Here is an 18,876-nt window from a genome sequence, read left to right as displayed (position 1 = left end):
TTGTAAATGTATGCTGGTTGCCAAACACCTGAATTGTGATATCACAGACACTATAACAGCTATAAGTTTAAGGACTGGTCATAAATCTTTTTCAGAACTGTTTTAACTTTGAGTGGTCCCTGAATGAGAAGTTGGTAATTGAGGATTACTTGTAATAATAAATGGATAAGCTTCTATGGAGCAAACATAACTTAAATTTTGGCATTCTCTCCCTACAAAAACCGTACTTTATGTATTCATTCATTTTTATCCTGCCTTTATTTTTTGTCAACTTGCATCATACATACATAATGCTCCTGCATCCTGTTTTCTCCACAACAATTCTATAAGATGGATTGGACTAAGAGAGAGTGACTGGCCCAAAGTCTTCTAGATCAGGGGTCTCCCCAACTTTGGGAACTTTAAGACTTGTGGACTTCAACTCCCAGAATTCTCCAGCCAGTATTGCTGGCTGGAGAATTCTGGGAATTAAAGTCCACAAGTCTTAAAGTTCCCAAAGTTGGGGAGACCCCTGTTCTAAATGGCTTTCATGCCTAAAGGAACACTAGAACTCACTTTAATGACTACATCCAATCGGTTCTTCAGTTTTCTACTTAATATGTTCAGAGAAGTGGTTTTTACCTTGATTTTCATATCTCACTGAATATAGTGAATAAAGAGAATAAAATTCTTGATGTGATAGCAGTTGAGGAATGTATATAGTCATAGCTAACAGTCCTTAGGGGTATGTGAATGTGAATCGGTTTGAAATAATCTGGTCATTGAGCATTGTCTGTAAAATCTGTATATCTTCTGTCTACAGAATAAAATTAAAATACATGATTTTGCTCTTTTAAATCTCTTCAAGCCATTTGCTTTTATTGAATCTTCAAACATTATGGTTACTGCTAAAGAAAAATCCAATCCAAAGAAAGTGGCTTGGGGTGTAAAGTCATAAAATAACTTCTCTCTTGCTTGCATAAACACAAGCAAATCCTGAATTTTTGGAGCTTCGTATGCTGTTTTGAAGAAGACAGGAGGAATGTTATTGAAAATGCAAAGAAGGCTATCATGGCTTCCTTTAATTTCTAAGTGTAAGAGTTGCCTCCCCTTTTTTTTAACTTGTTTTCCCAACTCTGTTACTTCAAACATAATATTTTCTTTCACTTTTCTGTTTGCTGGGAAAGGTTTTATAGTAAGTGAAGACATTACATAAAAGAAAGACCGGAATACAACCTCTGAATCATGTTTACCTAAATAACCAATTCGTGTCTGTCTGTTGTTGAAGGAATTAAAAAAAATGCAATTCTTTTTTTCTTGGTGTTAAGATGTGTTATGGTTACAAAATACGGAATCATAGAACTTGGAGAAAAACCTGTAAGCTTATCCAAATATCTGTTTGCTGCCAAAAATTTAGAATTAGTGTATACTTCAATAGGTGTAGGTATACCTGGTTTCTGCTTGAAAATCTCTAGTGAGGGAGAGAAGTCATCCACCTTATTTTTATTTTATATGTGTATATTTCTTTATACCCTGCTTTTGTTACTTTTATAAATAACTCAAGGTGGCAAACTTACTTAATACCCCTTCATTCTGCTATTTTCCCTACTACAACAGTCCTGTGAGGTGAGCTGGCTAAGAGAGGGTGACTGGCTTAAAGTCATTCAACAGGCATTCATAGCTGGGACAGAACTTGAACTCATGCTTTCTAACCTCGTGTCATTAGACCAAACTGTCCAGTAATGTGCAGGTATAGAAAAACAATACAATTTAACTATTATTATTACACATGCTCTTATCATTACCTCTTCCTAATGACCTTTCTTTAATATAAGCCTATGAAATCTAGTCATACTCTATGGCACCACAGAGACGAAGATTTTCCCCTCATCTGTATAACAGGCCTATAGGAGTATGTTACATGCTACCATCTTCCCTTTCTTTCTACATACAGCATTATAAGATGCTACAAGATGTATAGACTAAGGAAGGTAGAGAAATTCAAGCAAGGCCATACTATGTTGTCAGCTAGGCAATGCCAAGGTCAGAATGGCATTAAAAGAACTAATTCTAGAATCTACAGTGGCCTTCATCAGAAATCAAATATTCTGATAATTTCCAAGTTTCCAGATGAGAAAAGACTGTCTAAACCATAATATGGAGTTTTTTCTCTTCAGATTCCCGCCATTATTGCACGGTTCTATATCAAAGCTCTCTAGAATCGCGTCAGTGTTGCTTTTTCACAGATGTGGGAAATACACTTCCTCAGACATATCCAAGGGCAAGAGTCGACATTTTCTTAGACTTGGTGAAGCTGTGGTATTCCTAAAATTAGTTTATTCATCTTTCTGGATCCTTTCCTCTTATTTGCCTGAAAATATTTTCTCTATTCCTCTATTTTTTTTGCCAGCACAGAGTAAAAAATGTTGAAGCTGTGATTGCTGTCTCCCTTCTCTTTTTTTCCTGCTGTTCTTCCAGAAGGTAATTTGGAGAAAGGAACAAGACAATCTGTTGTCAAGCAATCCCAGTTTTCTGCGGCTTTAAAGATGCTGAAAAGATTTCTATCCCCTTCCATCCTGTCCTTTCAGATACACCGTTTTAACACTAAAATGGCTGAATAGTAGTTGCAAACACAGTCTCTAAAATCAAGCTTTTGTCTGCTTCTTCCCTATTTTAAAATTTTGCTCTCATTGTCCAAAAGTAAAGCCTAAGCACTGTAGGGAGAAAGTATAGGCCAGCTTACACCAGATTACACTGAATTTAGGTCAAAATCAGAAGTTGTCAAGCAGTCAGATCAGAGAAAGGTGAGAATACAGTACAAGAAACTCTAGTGAGCCGTAGGCTGATCATGATAATTTTTCAGGTCTGAGGGTTAACAATGCCAGATAAAAGAATTAATATGGAACTGGCTGCTGTCACAGGATTGACTCCTTTGCCTCTAGTCAAATTATTAAATTAGCAACTTTCTGCATTTGCTTAAAGAAAAAATCATTGGGAAATTGCATTAATTATATCTCTTTTGACACTGTATGTGTGTAACTCAGCAGCCTTTAAACTTTGACAGTGATGATAGGAATGAATAGATGATAGGAATAGCATTTTCGTGCAACAGAAGACAATACATAATCATATAGTAATGGGGGCTTCAAACTATACTGACACTGTTGGAAGGAACTCTGTTAGGATTTAAATATCTAACATGTTTTGGACTCAGTTTGCTGACAGCTTCAGCTCCCAGCTGGAGAAAAGAACAAGGGATCGGCCAAAATTTACTCCTGACCAACTAGGATGAAGTGATTGATAAAGTGGAGTTATAAGCAATATGTTGGGAGAGAGGGAATGTCCATGCCATTTGGGAATTTGTAATATTAATGGTAGATAAATTCCTTGGTTATTTGGAAACCTGATTTTTAGAAGTTCAGGAAAAAAAATCCCAAAAGCATCCATGATTCCAAATTAAATAAAAAAAACCCCAATTTTAAGGACTCAAATACTTGTAGTATAATCAAGAATTAGTACAGGTGGAAAGGGAAAAAACTGGTGTAGCTGTACGAAGGGCTCATTAATAAAAAGACTTTTTAAAAAAACAGATAGAAATATTACTAGAGAGAAAATGGATTATTCAAAACATAATGGTAGGAAAGTTTAGCTGAGCTTGTTTAGGAATGCTAAAAATGGCTTTCTTTGATCACTTTCAGAGCAAGAAGATGATCAAGGAGAGGATAGGTCTCCTACTTAGGGAAAGGAAATGAAAAACAGCGGGATTATTTAAAAGAACCTGAGACAGACGGACACACACACAAACACAAAGACATATGTGGACTTGGGGCTCAAGGCACAGAAGTAATGGCTAGAAAACATCCATCTACCTTAATTAAATAAAAGTCACCTGAGATTCAAATTATACCCAAAGGATTGAGGAAATTAATTTAGATTAATTTAAATAATTTACATTTCCTGATGTTGAATGCTGTTCACTAAGAAAACAGATATTTTCCCTAAATAAGAGGTATTTTATTAAAAGAGAACATGAACATTAGCCCAAACTAATTCAGAACTAAGAGAAAGGGAAAAAAGAAAGAACAAATTAAAAAAAAATAGACGTTTCTAATTTTCTTTGCATCAAATATAGGTAAGATTACAAAGATCTCTTAGTCTAGGATTAAAAGAAAAGCTCACTTTTTCCTAATGATCACAACCACAAATCTTTTTTTTCCTAATCATCATAAGTGCATTTTTTCTGTTTTATGAAGAAGGTCTATATGGGTTCCAGTCAGCCATATTTTTTTTTTTCTCTAGTCAGGGTGAATTTATCTATCTACTCAAGTTCCACCTTCACAAGCCATTTCTCCATTGTGGGTAGTGTCAAACGTTTCCATTTTTCTAGCCAAATCTCTAGTCAATTTTATCGTTCATTTTTCCCTTGTTCTTCTGTCTCATATTTCAACAAAGGTTTATACATTTTGACAGATTGACAGATTTGTTATTATTATAGAATTCTATTTAAAACTTGGTCTTACTTTCTTCCAAACCATAAAATCTTTTATCCACTTTAAACTTTTTTGTTAATTGTACATAAAGAAAACCATTGACAAGAGTATTCTTCTGTTATCAAATCTTCTCTTGATTTCATTTTACAATCCCATTGAGAAAATTCTAATGCTCCATAATAAATTAATTACGTTTGTTTATTATTTTCTGTCCATAAAATGCTTCTTGTGCTAAACGCTACAAAGGTGTTTCAGGAAAATCTAAGTTTATATTTATTCCATATTCTAAGAATGGTCTGCCTGACACATTGATTTTTAAAATCTACATTTATATTAATTTTATTAAACCATAGATAACCATGCCATCTAAATCTCAAAATTGTGAGCTTCAAACTCTAATAGCCGCCTATCTCTTACAATTCCCATTCTTTCATCCAAACCTAACAGCAGGCAGCAAAATATAGTTTCATATCTGATAAGCCCAATCTTCTTTATTTTGCATCTTGTAATATCTTATATTTAACTTGGGATTTTCTCCCTAAATAAGAGGTTTTGTAGTAAATCTGGATGGCAGTGTGTTAGAGATCCTGTTGCATTCTGTGTAGGAAAACTGAAGGATTTTCTGTATTCAAACAAACTTATCAGGTTACTTTAGTTCTTGCAATAAAAGTGTTAGTTTATTTCTTAATTATATTTGCACAATATTTTTGTACACATATAGATCTTTCACATTTTAAATAATTTATACAAAACTGAATGAAAAAATGTGAAACACATCATATTCTTTTTCATTTGGGCGGGGAAGAAAGGTTTGAAAGATTTTTTAAAAAGCAGCACTATATTTTTTTCTAAATTCTCCCCATTGTTTTCCACTTCTTAGACAGGAGGAACCAACAAAAATTAATTTCACATTATATTGTATTACTGGATTAGATTGTTATATATACAGCAAGTATGGTTGTAAAATTTTAAATTTATCACATGCTATGGGATCTGGAAGATCTTTTCTTGTAGTCCCAATCTGTTTTTACTTGGCAGGCTCAACCAGAGATGTCACCAAACTTAAAAAAGGATAAGGTAGAGCTAAAAAAGATACAGAAAAGGATAACAGAAATTATTAAGGCAAATGGGAAAGGCTTATAACAGTCTTCTCCAATCAGTTTACTTTCAGAAATGTGATTTTAGTTTGACATCACTACAATATTGGGGATAATCTTACCTGTAAACTTGGAATAACTATATCTCCAATCCTCCAAAGGGGATTGTCAGTATATATAATGTTGATGGAGTGGAATAGGCCATTGTTGAATGAGGTCTATATTGTTACCACATACCTATTGTATATCCATGTTTATTTTTTCAAACCAACAGAACATTAGAAAGAAATTACGTACAAGGGATAAGAGCTATGTCTGTGTGTCATCAGGATATCTCTCCAAAAATAGAATGGGACCAAATTTGATGTGGGAGCTAGTCAGAACAAAACAGAGTTTGAAAATGGACTCCATTTCACCTGCAAAGAAAAAACAAAACAAAACAAGGGAGACAGAGGGGCAGCAACTTGTGACAGTATTGACTGCCTTGTCCTTCAGGCCCCCCCCCCATCTTCTGGTCACATAACCCATGGTGTTGTTATTAAGCAATTGGAAAGAATTCCAGAAGGCACGCCCTGCATGCTTTCTCTGCCTTCTTATTCTGAGAGTCATTTCAAAGTCTACTATTAATGCCCATATTTCATTCATCTCCTCAGTATTATTGTCAAACCTGTTGCAAGGGGGAGCCTATCCAATTGTTTGGAGCACCAAGTTAAATAGAGGGGCGAATATTGAAAAAGATGAATTTTAAAGAAAAATACAAATACGTTTTGTAGAAAGGAGGTGCTGATTTCATGACATGTCTAGAGTGTCAGTTCCCTTCATCTGTGCATTTCCTAAAATGGAGAATGGATAAAAGATAATAACTTGCAGAAACCTCTCCACTGGCCAAGAAAATCCTTGCTAAAATGTATTAATATGCAACCTGTTGGAAACTTTTTGTTGATCATTAAAAGACCTTTTCTATAAACTCTGTTGAAGTTGCTTTTAAACTTATGCAGTGTGACAATCTCTGTGTCTGTTCTTTTTCTCTGCTTTAAAACAGTTCAGGGAAAACAAGGTTTAATACATTGCACAACACTCACTACAATGCTAGTAAATATGTGGACCCTTTTTTCTTTATTGGTTTAGTTCCTGATATAAAAGATCCCATTGACATCTCCATGCTGTCCATTGACATGGAAAACAAGGAAAATGGATCGCTGGACAAAGAAAAGTAAGTGGTCCTCTTAAATGTTGCATATTGATTGATTGAGCTGATATTTAATTCTTCTGGGTACCAAAAGTAGATAGAGCTGTAGTTTTACCTTGAAAGATTGTTAAAATGTTATTTTGCTAACTTCACAATATAGCCAGTACAAGAGGAGGTTGTTCTGACTTTGAAATTTTTGTTGGACTAGGGATATCATGTCTGAAGCATATATCTGATTTGAAGTATTTTATATCAGCACTGTCTAGACTCACTTGTAGTCCTAATCATTTGATACATATTTAAGTATATGTTCAAAGGCATAGTTTCTCACCTTTGAAGATGTATGGATTTCAATTACCAGAATTCCTCAGCTAGCATGCTGGCTGGGGAATTGGAGGAGTTGAAGTCCCCACATCTTCAAGTTGCCAAAGTTGAGAATCACTGTTCCAAGTGTTTAAAGCAGTGGTTCTCAACCTGTGGGTCGGGACCCCATTTGGGGTCGAACGACTATTTCACGGGGGTCGCCAAACAAGGCTGTCCGCCATTTTTCCCCCCTTTTCTTTGGCCACGCCCCTGGCACCCGGTGATGTATAAGTGGTTGGGGGTCACCACAACATGGGGAACTGTATTATGGGGTCACAGCATTAGAAAGGTTGAGAACCACTGGTTTAAAGAGCCTGTTTACTACTAAGGGGCTTCACGGAGGGTATCAGCAGCAGTTATAAAACAAAAAGGTTAATGGAGTAGTTCATCCTGATTACCCGCCACTTAAGAACATACAAGGCTTGCTGTGAGCCTACCAAGTTCCCTCTAGGTGACTAATAATGACATCACTCAAGTTTCTTTCTCTAAGCCAGGGTGTCAAACTGGCAGCCCGCGGGCCGGATGCGTCACGTGCAGGCCACGCCCACACCGGCTCCGCAAAGGCAAAAAATGTCGCGATACATCTTGTGACGCGATCGAGTTTGACACCCGTGCTCTAAGCTGTTGCCAGTCCTCAAGTAATAACAATCCTCTCACCACTAACTCATACAAAAGGGAAATAAAAGGTAGTTGCTAATACCTGCCCCATCTGTATTTTTAATTCACATTGTATGCATTTGTTTCTTTCTTTGCAAACACAATCAAACAAAACCTAGTGGTGGTTGTAAAGGGGGGGGGATGTCTGATTCCAGAGCTGGCATTCCTCCTGCTGCTAAAGGCCTTTTGGAAGCCGTGAGGATGAAAGGAGAGAATTTTGGCAATTTTGCCATCATTTGCTCTCTTGAATACTTATAACGTGGCTGGATATTACTGCAGAAGCAGAAGAAGAGGCCTTTCCCCATTTGTATCTGTTTTTTTCTGAGATGTTCTCATAATAGAGGAACCTATTATGGTATGAAAGTGGTCATATTCCTTTTAAGCCGAGAAGCATCCAGTGACCATCTTAGTATTTTAAACCTGTTATGAATTCTCGTTAATTTATAAATATAATCAGGTGACTGCTAGTGGGTGGGAGCAAAGTGTGGCCAGTTTCCCTTTATTTGGGTACACTCCTCTCCTCACTGGTCTTGATCTGGCTCATTGGCCACCATTTCGCTGTGGTTTCTCTAAGGTGCCAAATATAGCAGTGCAATCGTAGTGATATGTCAAAATTGTTCAGTAACACAAGGCTACTTAGTCAGCAGTACAGGAAGAGCATACCTGTTCAACAGTGAAATAATGGAATGATAGGATCAACCCCACTTTCACCTTCCATTGCCTGCAGAAAAATGTGCAGAGAAAGCTAGAAGTCAGCATTTGTTGTCTACATAAAGAAAAGGAGCGGGGGGGGGGGGCTAAGAAAAGGTAACTCAGTTTTAAAAAAACTGAGGAGCAGTTTTAAAAAAAAAATCAAATAATGACAACACAAGATATAGGAAAAAGGAGCACAGGAAGTCACCTAGACACGACAACCAGACATATCCCATTCTTGTTTATAGCCCCATGCTTTGCAACTACTGTATGTTTCTGCCAGCTTGTGAGATGCATAAAATAAGAGAAGACAAAACTGGGTGATTCATCCTAACATTTTGCTTATTTGCTGCAAGAATGCATACAGTCAGCACCCCACTAAACGGCAGTGAATCAGAACAGATGCAAATAGAGGCAGGACAGAAACAGGTAACAGGCAGCGGGTGTCATGACAGTAAAGGTTTCTGCTAATTCAAGGATGGCAGAGAGCATTTACTATTGGATTAAAGCAGTGTTTCTCAACCTTGACAATTTTAAGGCATGTGGACTTCAACTCCCAGAATTCCACAGCCAGCAATGCTGGCTGTGGAATTCTGGGAGTTGAAGTCCACATGCCTTAAAATTGTCAAGGTTGAGAAACACTGAATTAAAGGAAAGAAAGACCCAGTACAGGTAGACCTAGAGCAGGGGTAGGCAACCTTGGCTCTTTTATGACTCGTGGACTTCAACTCCCAGAATTCCCGAGCCAGCCATGCTGGCACTTTTGCGACCTTCTTACAAGCCAAGTCAATAGGGAAGCCTGATTCACTTAACAACGGTAGCAAGAAAGGTTGTAAAACAGGACAAAATTCACTTAACAAATGTTTCGCTTTTTGGGCTCAATTGTAGTTGTAAGCCGAGGGCTACCTTGTATTCATTACAAGAACAAAATGATGAAATTCTGATTTGGATGGTGAAAACAGATAAGAGTACTGATCACCCCAGTACCGGAAGGGCAAGAATTCTTATCAATTGAAAGAACATCCACAAGCTCAACAGTGTTGCAAGAAAACATTAGCTATGGTAGAGTGTCATATAAATTGCAGTATATGTGAAAGCAAAAATTCAGTTGTCAAAATTTGTTAAATTAAATAAATATATTTTCACATATCTAAAATAACAAGGAATGAAAATAATTTCATGATTGTCTCAATTGGTGACATGTTTTGAGTACTGTAATAAAAAACCTCCAACCTCTGAACTAGGTAAAAGGGATTTTTTTAAAAAAAAAAAAATAGGTGCATATCCGCCTCCCCCCTCAATATCTTTTTTTCTTCATACCATGTGCATAATATCCAAACAAGCAAGAGAAAAATCCAAGCAGTGCCTGAGGCAGGGAATTGAAACAATCAAGTGGTCTTTCCCCTTGAAAGATACTAGGTGACAGGGTAAACAACATAAATTCAGCTCTTCAACTTTGTCCATTCTGCCCAATATATTTGGTTTATCAAGCAGGTGAAAACTGAATTAAGAGTTCATGGCCTCCTTTAGGTGTATTTTAAACTGCCCGCCAGTAGGTGTCACTGGTGCAACAAAGAAGCACAAGGTGGAAATGTGAGCCTGTATTCAACTGTATGATTCTTGAATGGAACCTCAAATTACATCATGTAATTTGAGGTTCCATTTTCAGGTTACCTCCCATGTATATTCACAATACTGTGTGGAATTAAGATTTAGTTTCTGCTACAGCGATACCATGCTGGTTCATTTTAGATTTTATTTTACAACTAATTAGGGGACAACTAGCATTATTGCACTGTTATTCAAAAACAGAGCTTGTTTAATCTTTACACTTATAATTAAAGTTCTCTATATTTCTAATTTTGTATAGTATTGGCAGAACTAACCCTAATCCTAAAAACTAGTGATTTGGTTGGATTCAAAATCTGGTACATTTTCTCAAAATGTAGATAAATAATTGAATTAAATTAGACCAATCACCAAGTAAATAGACACAACCCAAGGCATACATTTATGTAGAATTTGATTATCTAATTATTATATTATTCTCGAAGGGGAGGACTTTGGATACTCCTAGCATATAGGTTGGGTCAAATCACATTGTACTAAGAAGTTTGGATAAAGTAAAGTAAATTAAGAGTACTATTCCACCAGCACTATACAAAGTCTTTTTATAAAGTTAGTCTATTTAGCTTCATACTTCTAAAATAGCCTGATGTAACCAGATGTTCTCTGGATGTGTAGGACTTCAATAATTCCTACCGTATTATCGCTAACTTCTGGCTATGTTGGCTTCAAAGTGGTAGATACTACATTGGATGAGGTGGTTGTAAGACCATTGAAAGAATTGGGTTTTAGCATCCAAACTTGTGTGAACCAAATTAGCATAGGAATACACTGATATGCTTTTTACCTACAGAATCTGCATGGGTCAGTTTTAGATTAACAGAGAGCTGACATGCAAATGATGCGCAAAGTGCACATCTGGAACTGGGCAATTGCTATTATCATGCATGCTTGTGCTAGCACATTCCTGTCTGAAGACTTATAAGATGTGCTTTGTGGGTTTTCTTTCACTTCCTGTTGCAATAGATATTTAAAAGATGATTGAACACAATAGCAGGGAAAGGGCAAATAGTAAAAGGGGGAGGAAACTGCCCTGGGTATGTGTATAAGCAGATGTGTTTGCTTCTATAGGGATAACAGAATACATAACTGCAGAAGTCAAGTGTAAGTAAGATATGTAGGAGTAAGAAATCCTACATATCACTTTGCTGACAATTGTGAAAACCATTTCCTTTGAAAAATTAATTTTATTAAAAATTATACAGCAATTGCAATAGTAGAAACTAATGCAAACTAAAAGAAAGAAAAAGAGTAGAAAAAGTAAAAAAAAGTGCAAAGATGATTTCTATTTTGCTTGTTCTGCAACTAGCTTCCAACAGATAAGAGTCAATGGAGTATCTGGCAATAAAAACATAAATGTCTCACCTAACAACCAAATGGAAAGTGACATCTTAAGTCTGTCACAGTCACATGATGCTTGGCTTAACAACTGTGTTGCTATGAACTCAGTTGGAATATACTTGATTGTCTGTCACAGAGTCTGCACATCCATCCCTGCTCTGAATCATGCAGACATTGGAAGAAATATCCTGGACTTAAATTGGTGAAGGTCAATCCTCAGTCTCTATTTTGGAGGTAGGAATAGTGCAGTTAGTCCTGCCCAGCTTAATACTAAACATTATTCAGAGCTCTTAGTTTATTAAGTTGTTTCGTCTGCATAAGACTGCATTATTGAGGGAAAGTAATAATAAAAGGGCTTTCTGGCATTTACAATAAAGATAGCGTGTGTGCCTAATGCTATAGACTCCTTATTAGTCCATGCTTTTTTGACAACATCCAAATATTAAGTAGTTATTAGATAATGTGGATAATTAATTTGCTAGCAAGTGGTATGGCATAGTGAAAGAGAAAGCAGATTTGGAATAGGAAGTGCCAGATTCTTAATTCAGATAAGAAGATCACTACATGACTTTGGCAGAGTTATAAACGACAGTGCACCCAAACATTTGGCATTTACTGTTGCTTAATGGACAAAGTTTATCTTTGTTCAGTTCAGGGCAAGGAACTCCTAACATGAAGCCTGTTCTAAGATACAATTTTTCACTTCATGTTTATAGGATTAAAACTGTATGTATTTTCTACCACAATATACATTGTGTGCGTGCACGTACGTGTGTCTGATGGTTTAAGTGCTAGATTTGGAATAAGCCAGGCTCAAAACCTCAGTTAGCCCTCATATTTCTGCCTGGAGATTTTATGCCCTCTCTCTGCCCAACTTGCATGGTAGTTCATTGTGCCTAAAAAGCATCTGGATCTGGAAGGACACTCAAGAAGAAATATCTTTACAAGGCAGTTTTTTGGATGGTGCTACAAGGTAGCAGTAGACCAGTGGTGAAAGTAGGCCATGTGTTACCTCCACACATGTTAACTGGGTAGATAGGAATTTGGTCCAACAGATACCAAACTGACAATGACTGTTTAGGCTTATGAGGAGGTAGGATTCAGAGTGGACTCATAGACATATAGAGGTGGTGGTTTAAAAGGTCTTTATATCAACAAGCAAGATAGGTTCCGGATGGATTTCTTTTTCTTGAGGGAGCAATTGAGTAGCATATGTGCTACTTTGTACATCCATGCCAAAGATTCATTTTTGTTTGAATTTCTTAAAACTCCATAGCTTGGTAGAGAATGGAAGACCTCCTGATCCGGCTGACTGGGCAGTTACAGATGTGGTGAATTATTTCAGAACAGTGGGCTTTGAAGAACAAGCAAATGCTTTTCAAGAACAGGTAAATCTGTTTGCACAAAGCTTTTTACTTTTAATTTCCAGCTTGGGAGATTTCAGAGTAGAGACCATGACAGGCAAATACTTGATATTGCAAAAACCTGGGTTCATATCTCCTCTTAACACCGAGTCACCTTGGATCAGTTGTATTAAGACCAATGTACCCCACAGGTTTGTTATGAGAGTAAAGTGAAAGACACCCCCACGTACACCTGTACGCTTCTTCGAGCTCATAAATGAAAAGTGCAGTAATGCAATAAGTAAATAAAATAAGCACTCAATGAATGCAGTTAGGAGTGAGTTGGTTGGCCCTTTAAAATTGAGCTACATGATAGAAAATGAGCATGGGAATGTCAATCACCTACACAACATTACCAGGACGATGCCTGTACCCTTCCAGTCCCTTGATAGACTTGCTTAGGCTGGCACCAACACATCTCAAATGAATGAAAGGGAGGAGGTGACAGGTTTTTCACAGTGACACCTACATACAAGCAGTCTTTGGCTTATGATTGATCATTTAGTGACAGTTCAAATTTATGACAGATTCCCTAAAGATACTTACACTCAGTTCTAAAATTCCAACAGCCAGTGGGGTGGGGGGTGCAGTCACATGACCAAATTATGGGTGCTTGGCAACCAGCTCACATTTATGGCTGTTTGTAGTATCCCAAGGCCAAGTGACTACAATTTACAGTGTTTTTGCTGAAGAACATTGTTTGCCTCAGTTTTTGGCACAAGCACGCCATAGTGAATAATAATGAATTTGCTTAATGACTGCTGCAAAAAAAAATAATCATGAAATTCAATTGGTCATCATGTTGATGATCTGCTTTATGACTGTAATGACTTAGGACCATAATGTGCAGGCTCCATTATGGTTGTAAGTAAGGACTACCTGTAATTGTCACTAGGTGCTACGACTGTCTAATGAAAAGCTGCTAATCCAGCAGTGTTTATTTATTCCTCAGTACTCGTTATTAACTGAGTGCTCTTTTTAAGTACCCTTCAGATTTTACTGCTAAAGAAACTCAGCAGGGAAAACAGTAGGAGGAGTAATTGGAACTGGCTTTTGAAACAGGATTTTAAAGCCATAGGGAAACTTTATATTTGATGCTATAGGTTGAATTGTCACGTACTTTGTCCATATTTTGGAAAGGATTTCTTTTAACTCCTTGATAGGACTCTGGTTTTGCATAGGATTGCACAATGGTGGCGGCAGAGCCACTAACCGTAAGGAAAATGGTGCTTGTAAGTTCATAAATGGAGAAAACATCAATTTCAGAGATAATGAATATCGAGATAACTTCAAAAGAAACAAAAGTTCTTTTCATCTAGATAAATTGTTGTCCTGTGATACCAACTTTCCAAAGATAAGGAATTGTAGATGTTTCAACCACACCTTCAGGTCTTAGATGTTTCATATGTCCTTCTTTTCCTTTCTTGTCTTGTACACATTATTACAGGAGTCACTTTTCTATCATATCATCTACTGCTGCTGCAGTAACATTTAAAAGACTGGTTTGGCATGACTAGAGTCTATTGCATGAGTCATTCTCCTCCCCAGATATTGGGGGAGGGAGGAGATGCAATGCAGATTAAAAAAGAGAGAGGACTTTGATTGAGTCATCTTAATTTCTTTGAGAACAACAAACATGCACACACACACACACACACACACACACACGAGACAGTGAATCATGGCCTTCATTTTTTGGCTTTGTGATCAGTTCCAGGCATAGGATTCTAATATTTCATAAGCTTCTACAGTGCTAGATTAAAACAAACAATTGAAAATCATGCTTGCTAATGCCTTCACTATCCCCATTTTGTACGTGGGTATCTTACTTTCAGTTCAGTTCAATCCCTGCTTTTTTTGTAGCATGTCATAAAGTTCAGCAGCTGCCATTCCATTTGAAAATTGTCATGAAAGACATTGTTTGTGTAAAGGACAGCTTTTTAAAGCAAGACTTTTATGTTATTTATTACATTTCTAATCCACCTTTCGTACAGGAGCTCAAGGCGATATACATACTGTTCCCACCTCCTGTTTCTTTCTCCACAACGCTCCTGTCAGGTAGATTAGGCAGATAGAGAATGGCTGGCCCAAAGGCAGTGAACATCCATGGCTGAAATTGGACTAGAATCTGGGACTCCTGGCTCATTCAACCCATCTCACCTGGTCAGGCAGGAGCTGCTTGTTGCAGAATTCATTAGTTAAAGAATTATAACAGACGGAGTCTATGGAGCATCTTGTCCCATGAGGTGAGGTTGCCCCCCCCCCGTTTTACTGGGTTTTCAGAAGCATTAAGATTTAGCTCTCTCAACTGGCATGAAGATCCAAAAATAAGACACAACTCGTGCGGGGTGTTGTCTCTTTTTAACTTTTTTAATTTTTATATGTTTTTTTTATGTGGGTTTTATTATTTTTTACTTGTAAATGCCTTCACCACTTTACCATACTGACTCTGAGGATTTTCTTTTGCAAAACAGGTCAGTGAAGTTTCAAATGTGTACTGCCTGGACTTACCGTATATTCCGGCGTATAAGGCGACTGGGCGTATAAGACGACCCCCAACTTTTGAGAAGATTTTCAGGCTTTAGAAAGTCATCTTATACGCCAGAAAATACAGTACAATATTGAATTTCTGTTTATAGATGAGCACAATAGGAGCTCCTTTGCTGCTAGAAAGCTTTGTCCTTTCAGTGCTTATTTCTGTAAAAAAAATAGGGCTGGCCACTAGGGGGCAGATTGGTTTTAAATTCAGAGAACAGCTACCGGTATATTCCTGTGTATAAGACGACCCCTGACTTTTGAGAAGATTTTCAAGCTCTAGAAAGTCGTCTTATACACCGGAAAATATGGTACGTTATTGGGGTTGAGCATATCTGGAGTACCTCTCTTGCAGTAATTAAATCACTCATGTCTTCTGTGATTGACAAAAAAAATTCCATTTTTAATAAAGTGTTTCTTCTTATATTGGAATTCTTTTGAAAATTATAATATCCATTTTTTATTTTTTTTAAAAAAAGATTAAATTAAATTAAATTAAATTTCAACTGACATAATTTAGGGCATATTATTCAGAGAACTGAAGAAGTTCTTGGATGAGAAGCAAAATGTTTTCAAGGAAAAAAACCAAGAAAGTCCAGTTGCCTTTTGTAAAAGCACCTTTGGGACAGCCATGACTTGGATGATTGAGAATCTCCATAGACATGAGATCATAGAGTTCTTGCAATAAGTTTGGCTATTAGAATTACATAAAATGTGGAGGCCATTACGTACCTTTAGGGTGACAGGGCTGATGTGGGTAGGCACTGTGATCTGCTGTCCACTAAACTGGTTAAAGTAAATATCTCTGAGGACAAATATTCACATTCCACTAGAAACAGGCTTGGAAAGCGTGACACTCATCTTGCTAAAACGGCACTTGAAAGAGGTTATCTAGGAAATGGGATCAAGAGATATAAATTGTTTTTGTGCTTAATTATTTTGTTTTCTTTAGACGTCATTTAATTTTTAAATACACAGACAGATAAAATTATTCATTTAAATATAAAGAGAAAATCAGCAAACAGAAAGGTTTTTACACAACATGGAAATATAAGTCAATAAAAAAACAGGCAAAAACTATTTATACCTGAAATATTCCTTTCAGTTAATATCTGTGCCCCATTCAATCCATATTTTCATGCCAATGTAAAAAAGAGACTGTGGAGATGAAATTTCAAATTTTGATTAAGATGATCTGTAGATGTACCATTCACTAAAATGACCAAGTCAGTTGCCAGAATGCTGTACCTCTGCTTGATATCTACGGCTTTGTAGGTTTTGGTAATAAGCTGGGCTGAATTTGTGAAATAATATGGATCTTTCCATATCTTGTATTTGATTTCCCTTTAAGATAAACTGAAGCCACCCCAGAGCCAATGGGGCTGCGGTATGCAAATGAACAAAATCTAACCGTTATTTAGCTTATCTAGGGATGATGTCACAATCTTTTACAGGGAACCGTTTGAATAATTTTGAAATCAACAGTTTCCTTCTTTTTAGCTGATTGGTTATTACCCCAGCTAAGGTTACTAAAAGCCCTGACATGATACTACATGTAGAAATATCATATATTTAACAGTATTATGGGTCAGGGGTTTCTGAGGGTGTGTTTCTTTTGTTTGCTTTCAAATGTATTTTACACTTCAACTGTGAGACTGATAGAGTTCCAAAAAGGCCACTAGACCTTGTCTGTTTACTTGCCTCAGACCTGCCTGTTGTTATCAATATTTGAAGAAGATGGTAAATTATTATGAGGTTTTAGGAGTATCAAGAACTGCATCTGCCGATGATATTAAAAAGGCCTACCGTCAGTTGGCCTTAAAAGTACATCCTGATAAGAACCCAGGAAACCAAGAAGCGGCTGAAAAGAAATTTGTAGAAATCTCTAAAGCCTATGAAGTCTTATCTGATACTAAAAAACGAGACGACTACGACCGATGCAGCAAAAAGAAGTTAAATGAAAAAAAACCTGCAAGAAGACAAGGTAGAGCTGGCAATGTGCAGAGAAGTGGCCATGGGGATAAAGGGTGTGGGAGAAGGCAGGTGGACCCTGAATTCAGCTTCTTCGGACCACACCTGAACATACAGATGGGTATGGATTCCTTTTCTCAAGATATATTTGACAATCTGTTTGAAGATTTTTCTGGGCTTCAGCTAAATCCCCGCAGAAGTAGAAGCAAAACTGACAGGAGCTTTTCGGTCTCTATCACGGGCATCTCCCCAATTGCAGGAACTGGTTTCACTTCCTTTGGATCTAATATCCCAGGGGGCTCCTCCTCCATCACATCTCTAAACAGGGGCAAAAATGGCAAATTCCGCTCCATCATCACAACCAGCAAAATTGTGGATGGCAAAAAAATCATTACAAAGAGAACGATAGTGAATGGCAAAGAAAGTGTTGAAAAAGAAGAAGAGCCCATCGGTCACTGAAATGTTTTCAGCCTATTCCAGGTAAGGACAGCTGCTGTGCTGCAAATTATTTTAAAACATATCCTATATTTTGCATGTGGGTAAATTGACATACATTCTTCCCAGGATCTGGGGCACCGGCTTATTGTGGCGGACATATTCACTAACCCTTAAGATCTTTGCTGGTCACCCTTTAGAACAGTCTTTTTCAAACTTGATGACTTTTAAGATGTCTGGATTATATGAAATGTTGTGACTGATCAATCAATCTACTTTTATTTTATTTCGGCCCGAGACCAGGATAAGGATGGTGGAGTATAGAAACTTTTAAAGGAAAAAAAATACAGTAATAAAATTAAAATACTAAAAGCTAGAAAATACAAAAGCAAAATCTAAAAAAAAAAAATCTAAAAAGTATAAAAATAAAAACAACAAATAATCTATTATAAAGTGTGAAAGCTAATTAAAGTGGTTGAGTACTAGGTAGCATAAAAGAGATTTAGAGTGGCTGGAGATTAAGAAACAGAGATTAAGGAGAGAGTGGAACTGAGAATGCCAACCTTATCCTGGGCTGTGTTGGTGTCAGGGCTCCTTGGAGGCAGTGAGACAGCATGAAAGAATTTGGGGCAGATGAAAAAAAAAGTAGAGATGGGCTAGTTTGACTTTAGTACTGTCCAAACAATATTAGAGGCAGCTCTGTCTTAACCTTGTAGCTGCTGATGATGGGTGTTTTGGCTAGAGCAAATTATATTTTCTAGGGGTTGGGGGAAAAAAATAAAGGCATTGGACTGGATTGATTTCAGCCATTCTATGCAGAATTGGGCATAGCTGAAGATTATCAGCAGCAAACATTGAGAGTCAGTCGTTTGTTGACCAAGCCCCAATATAGCTGTGGCTGGCTGTATCTGCCAAAGCATACACCATTGTTTTAATTGCCATGAAGAGCCCAGGATTGGAGAGACTCATGTTCCTGCTTTCCAGAGTACTAATCTATGCCTGGAAAACAACTAGCTGCAAGGGCTACATCATGAGGATAACTTTACTAGAGAAATGACACTGTGTTCGGAAGGCTAGAATAATATGCTGAAGATATA

At 37.1% G+C, this 18,876-nt stretch overlaps 1 protein-coding gene and 1 long non-coding RNA gene across 7 annotated transcripts in view; one reads left to right on the top strand and one right to left on the bottom strand.

Moving 5' to 3' along the window:
• Positions 1 to 18,876, top strand: part of SAMD13 (sterile alpha motif domain containing 13) — a 37,089-nt gene that overhangs the window by 6,094 nt on the left and 12,119 nt on the right. For 3 of the 6 annotated variants that reach the window (XM_039321037.1, XM_039321035.1, XM_039321036.1), the window contains exons 2-3: positions 6,695 to 6,779; positions 12,712 to 12,823. In XM_039321037.1, coding sequence (XP_039176971.1) covers positions 6,695 to 6,779; positions 12,712 to 12,823 — 197 coding nt within the window. Of the gene's footprint in view, positions 1 to 1,671; positions 1,730 to 6,694; positions 6,780 to 11,263; positions 11,670 to 12,711; positions 12,824 to 17,079; positions 17,825 to 18,876 lie in introns of those variants that run through there. The other 3 variants (XM_039321038.1, XM_039321033.1, XM_039321034.1) reach the window with 3 other exon arrangements.
• LOC120297889 lies at positions 5,281 to 16,724 on the bottom strand. The gene is made up of 5 exons (XR_005553917.1): positions 16,461 to 16,724; positions 16,106 to 16,264; positions 8,439 to 8,496; positions 5,864 to 5,982; positions 5,281 to 5,552 (listed from the first exon to the last, which is right to left on the bottom strand). It is a non-coding gene; the product is annotated as an uncharacterized LOC120297889 (long non-coding RNA).

The sequence above is a fragment of the Crotalus tigris genome, unplaced genomic scaffold (assembly GCF_016545835.1).
Source record: "Crotalus tigris isolate CLP2741 ecotype Arizona unplaced genomic scaffold, ASM1654583v1 scf7180000023718.2468807, whole genome shotgun sequence".
Lineage (NCBI taxonomy): Eukaryota > Metazoa > Chordata > Lepidosauria > Squamata > Viperidae > Crotalus > Crotalus tigris.
The sequence above is the reverse complement of the archived record's forward strand: the minus strand, read 5'-3'. Positions and strand labels throughout refer to the sequence as shown.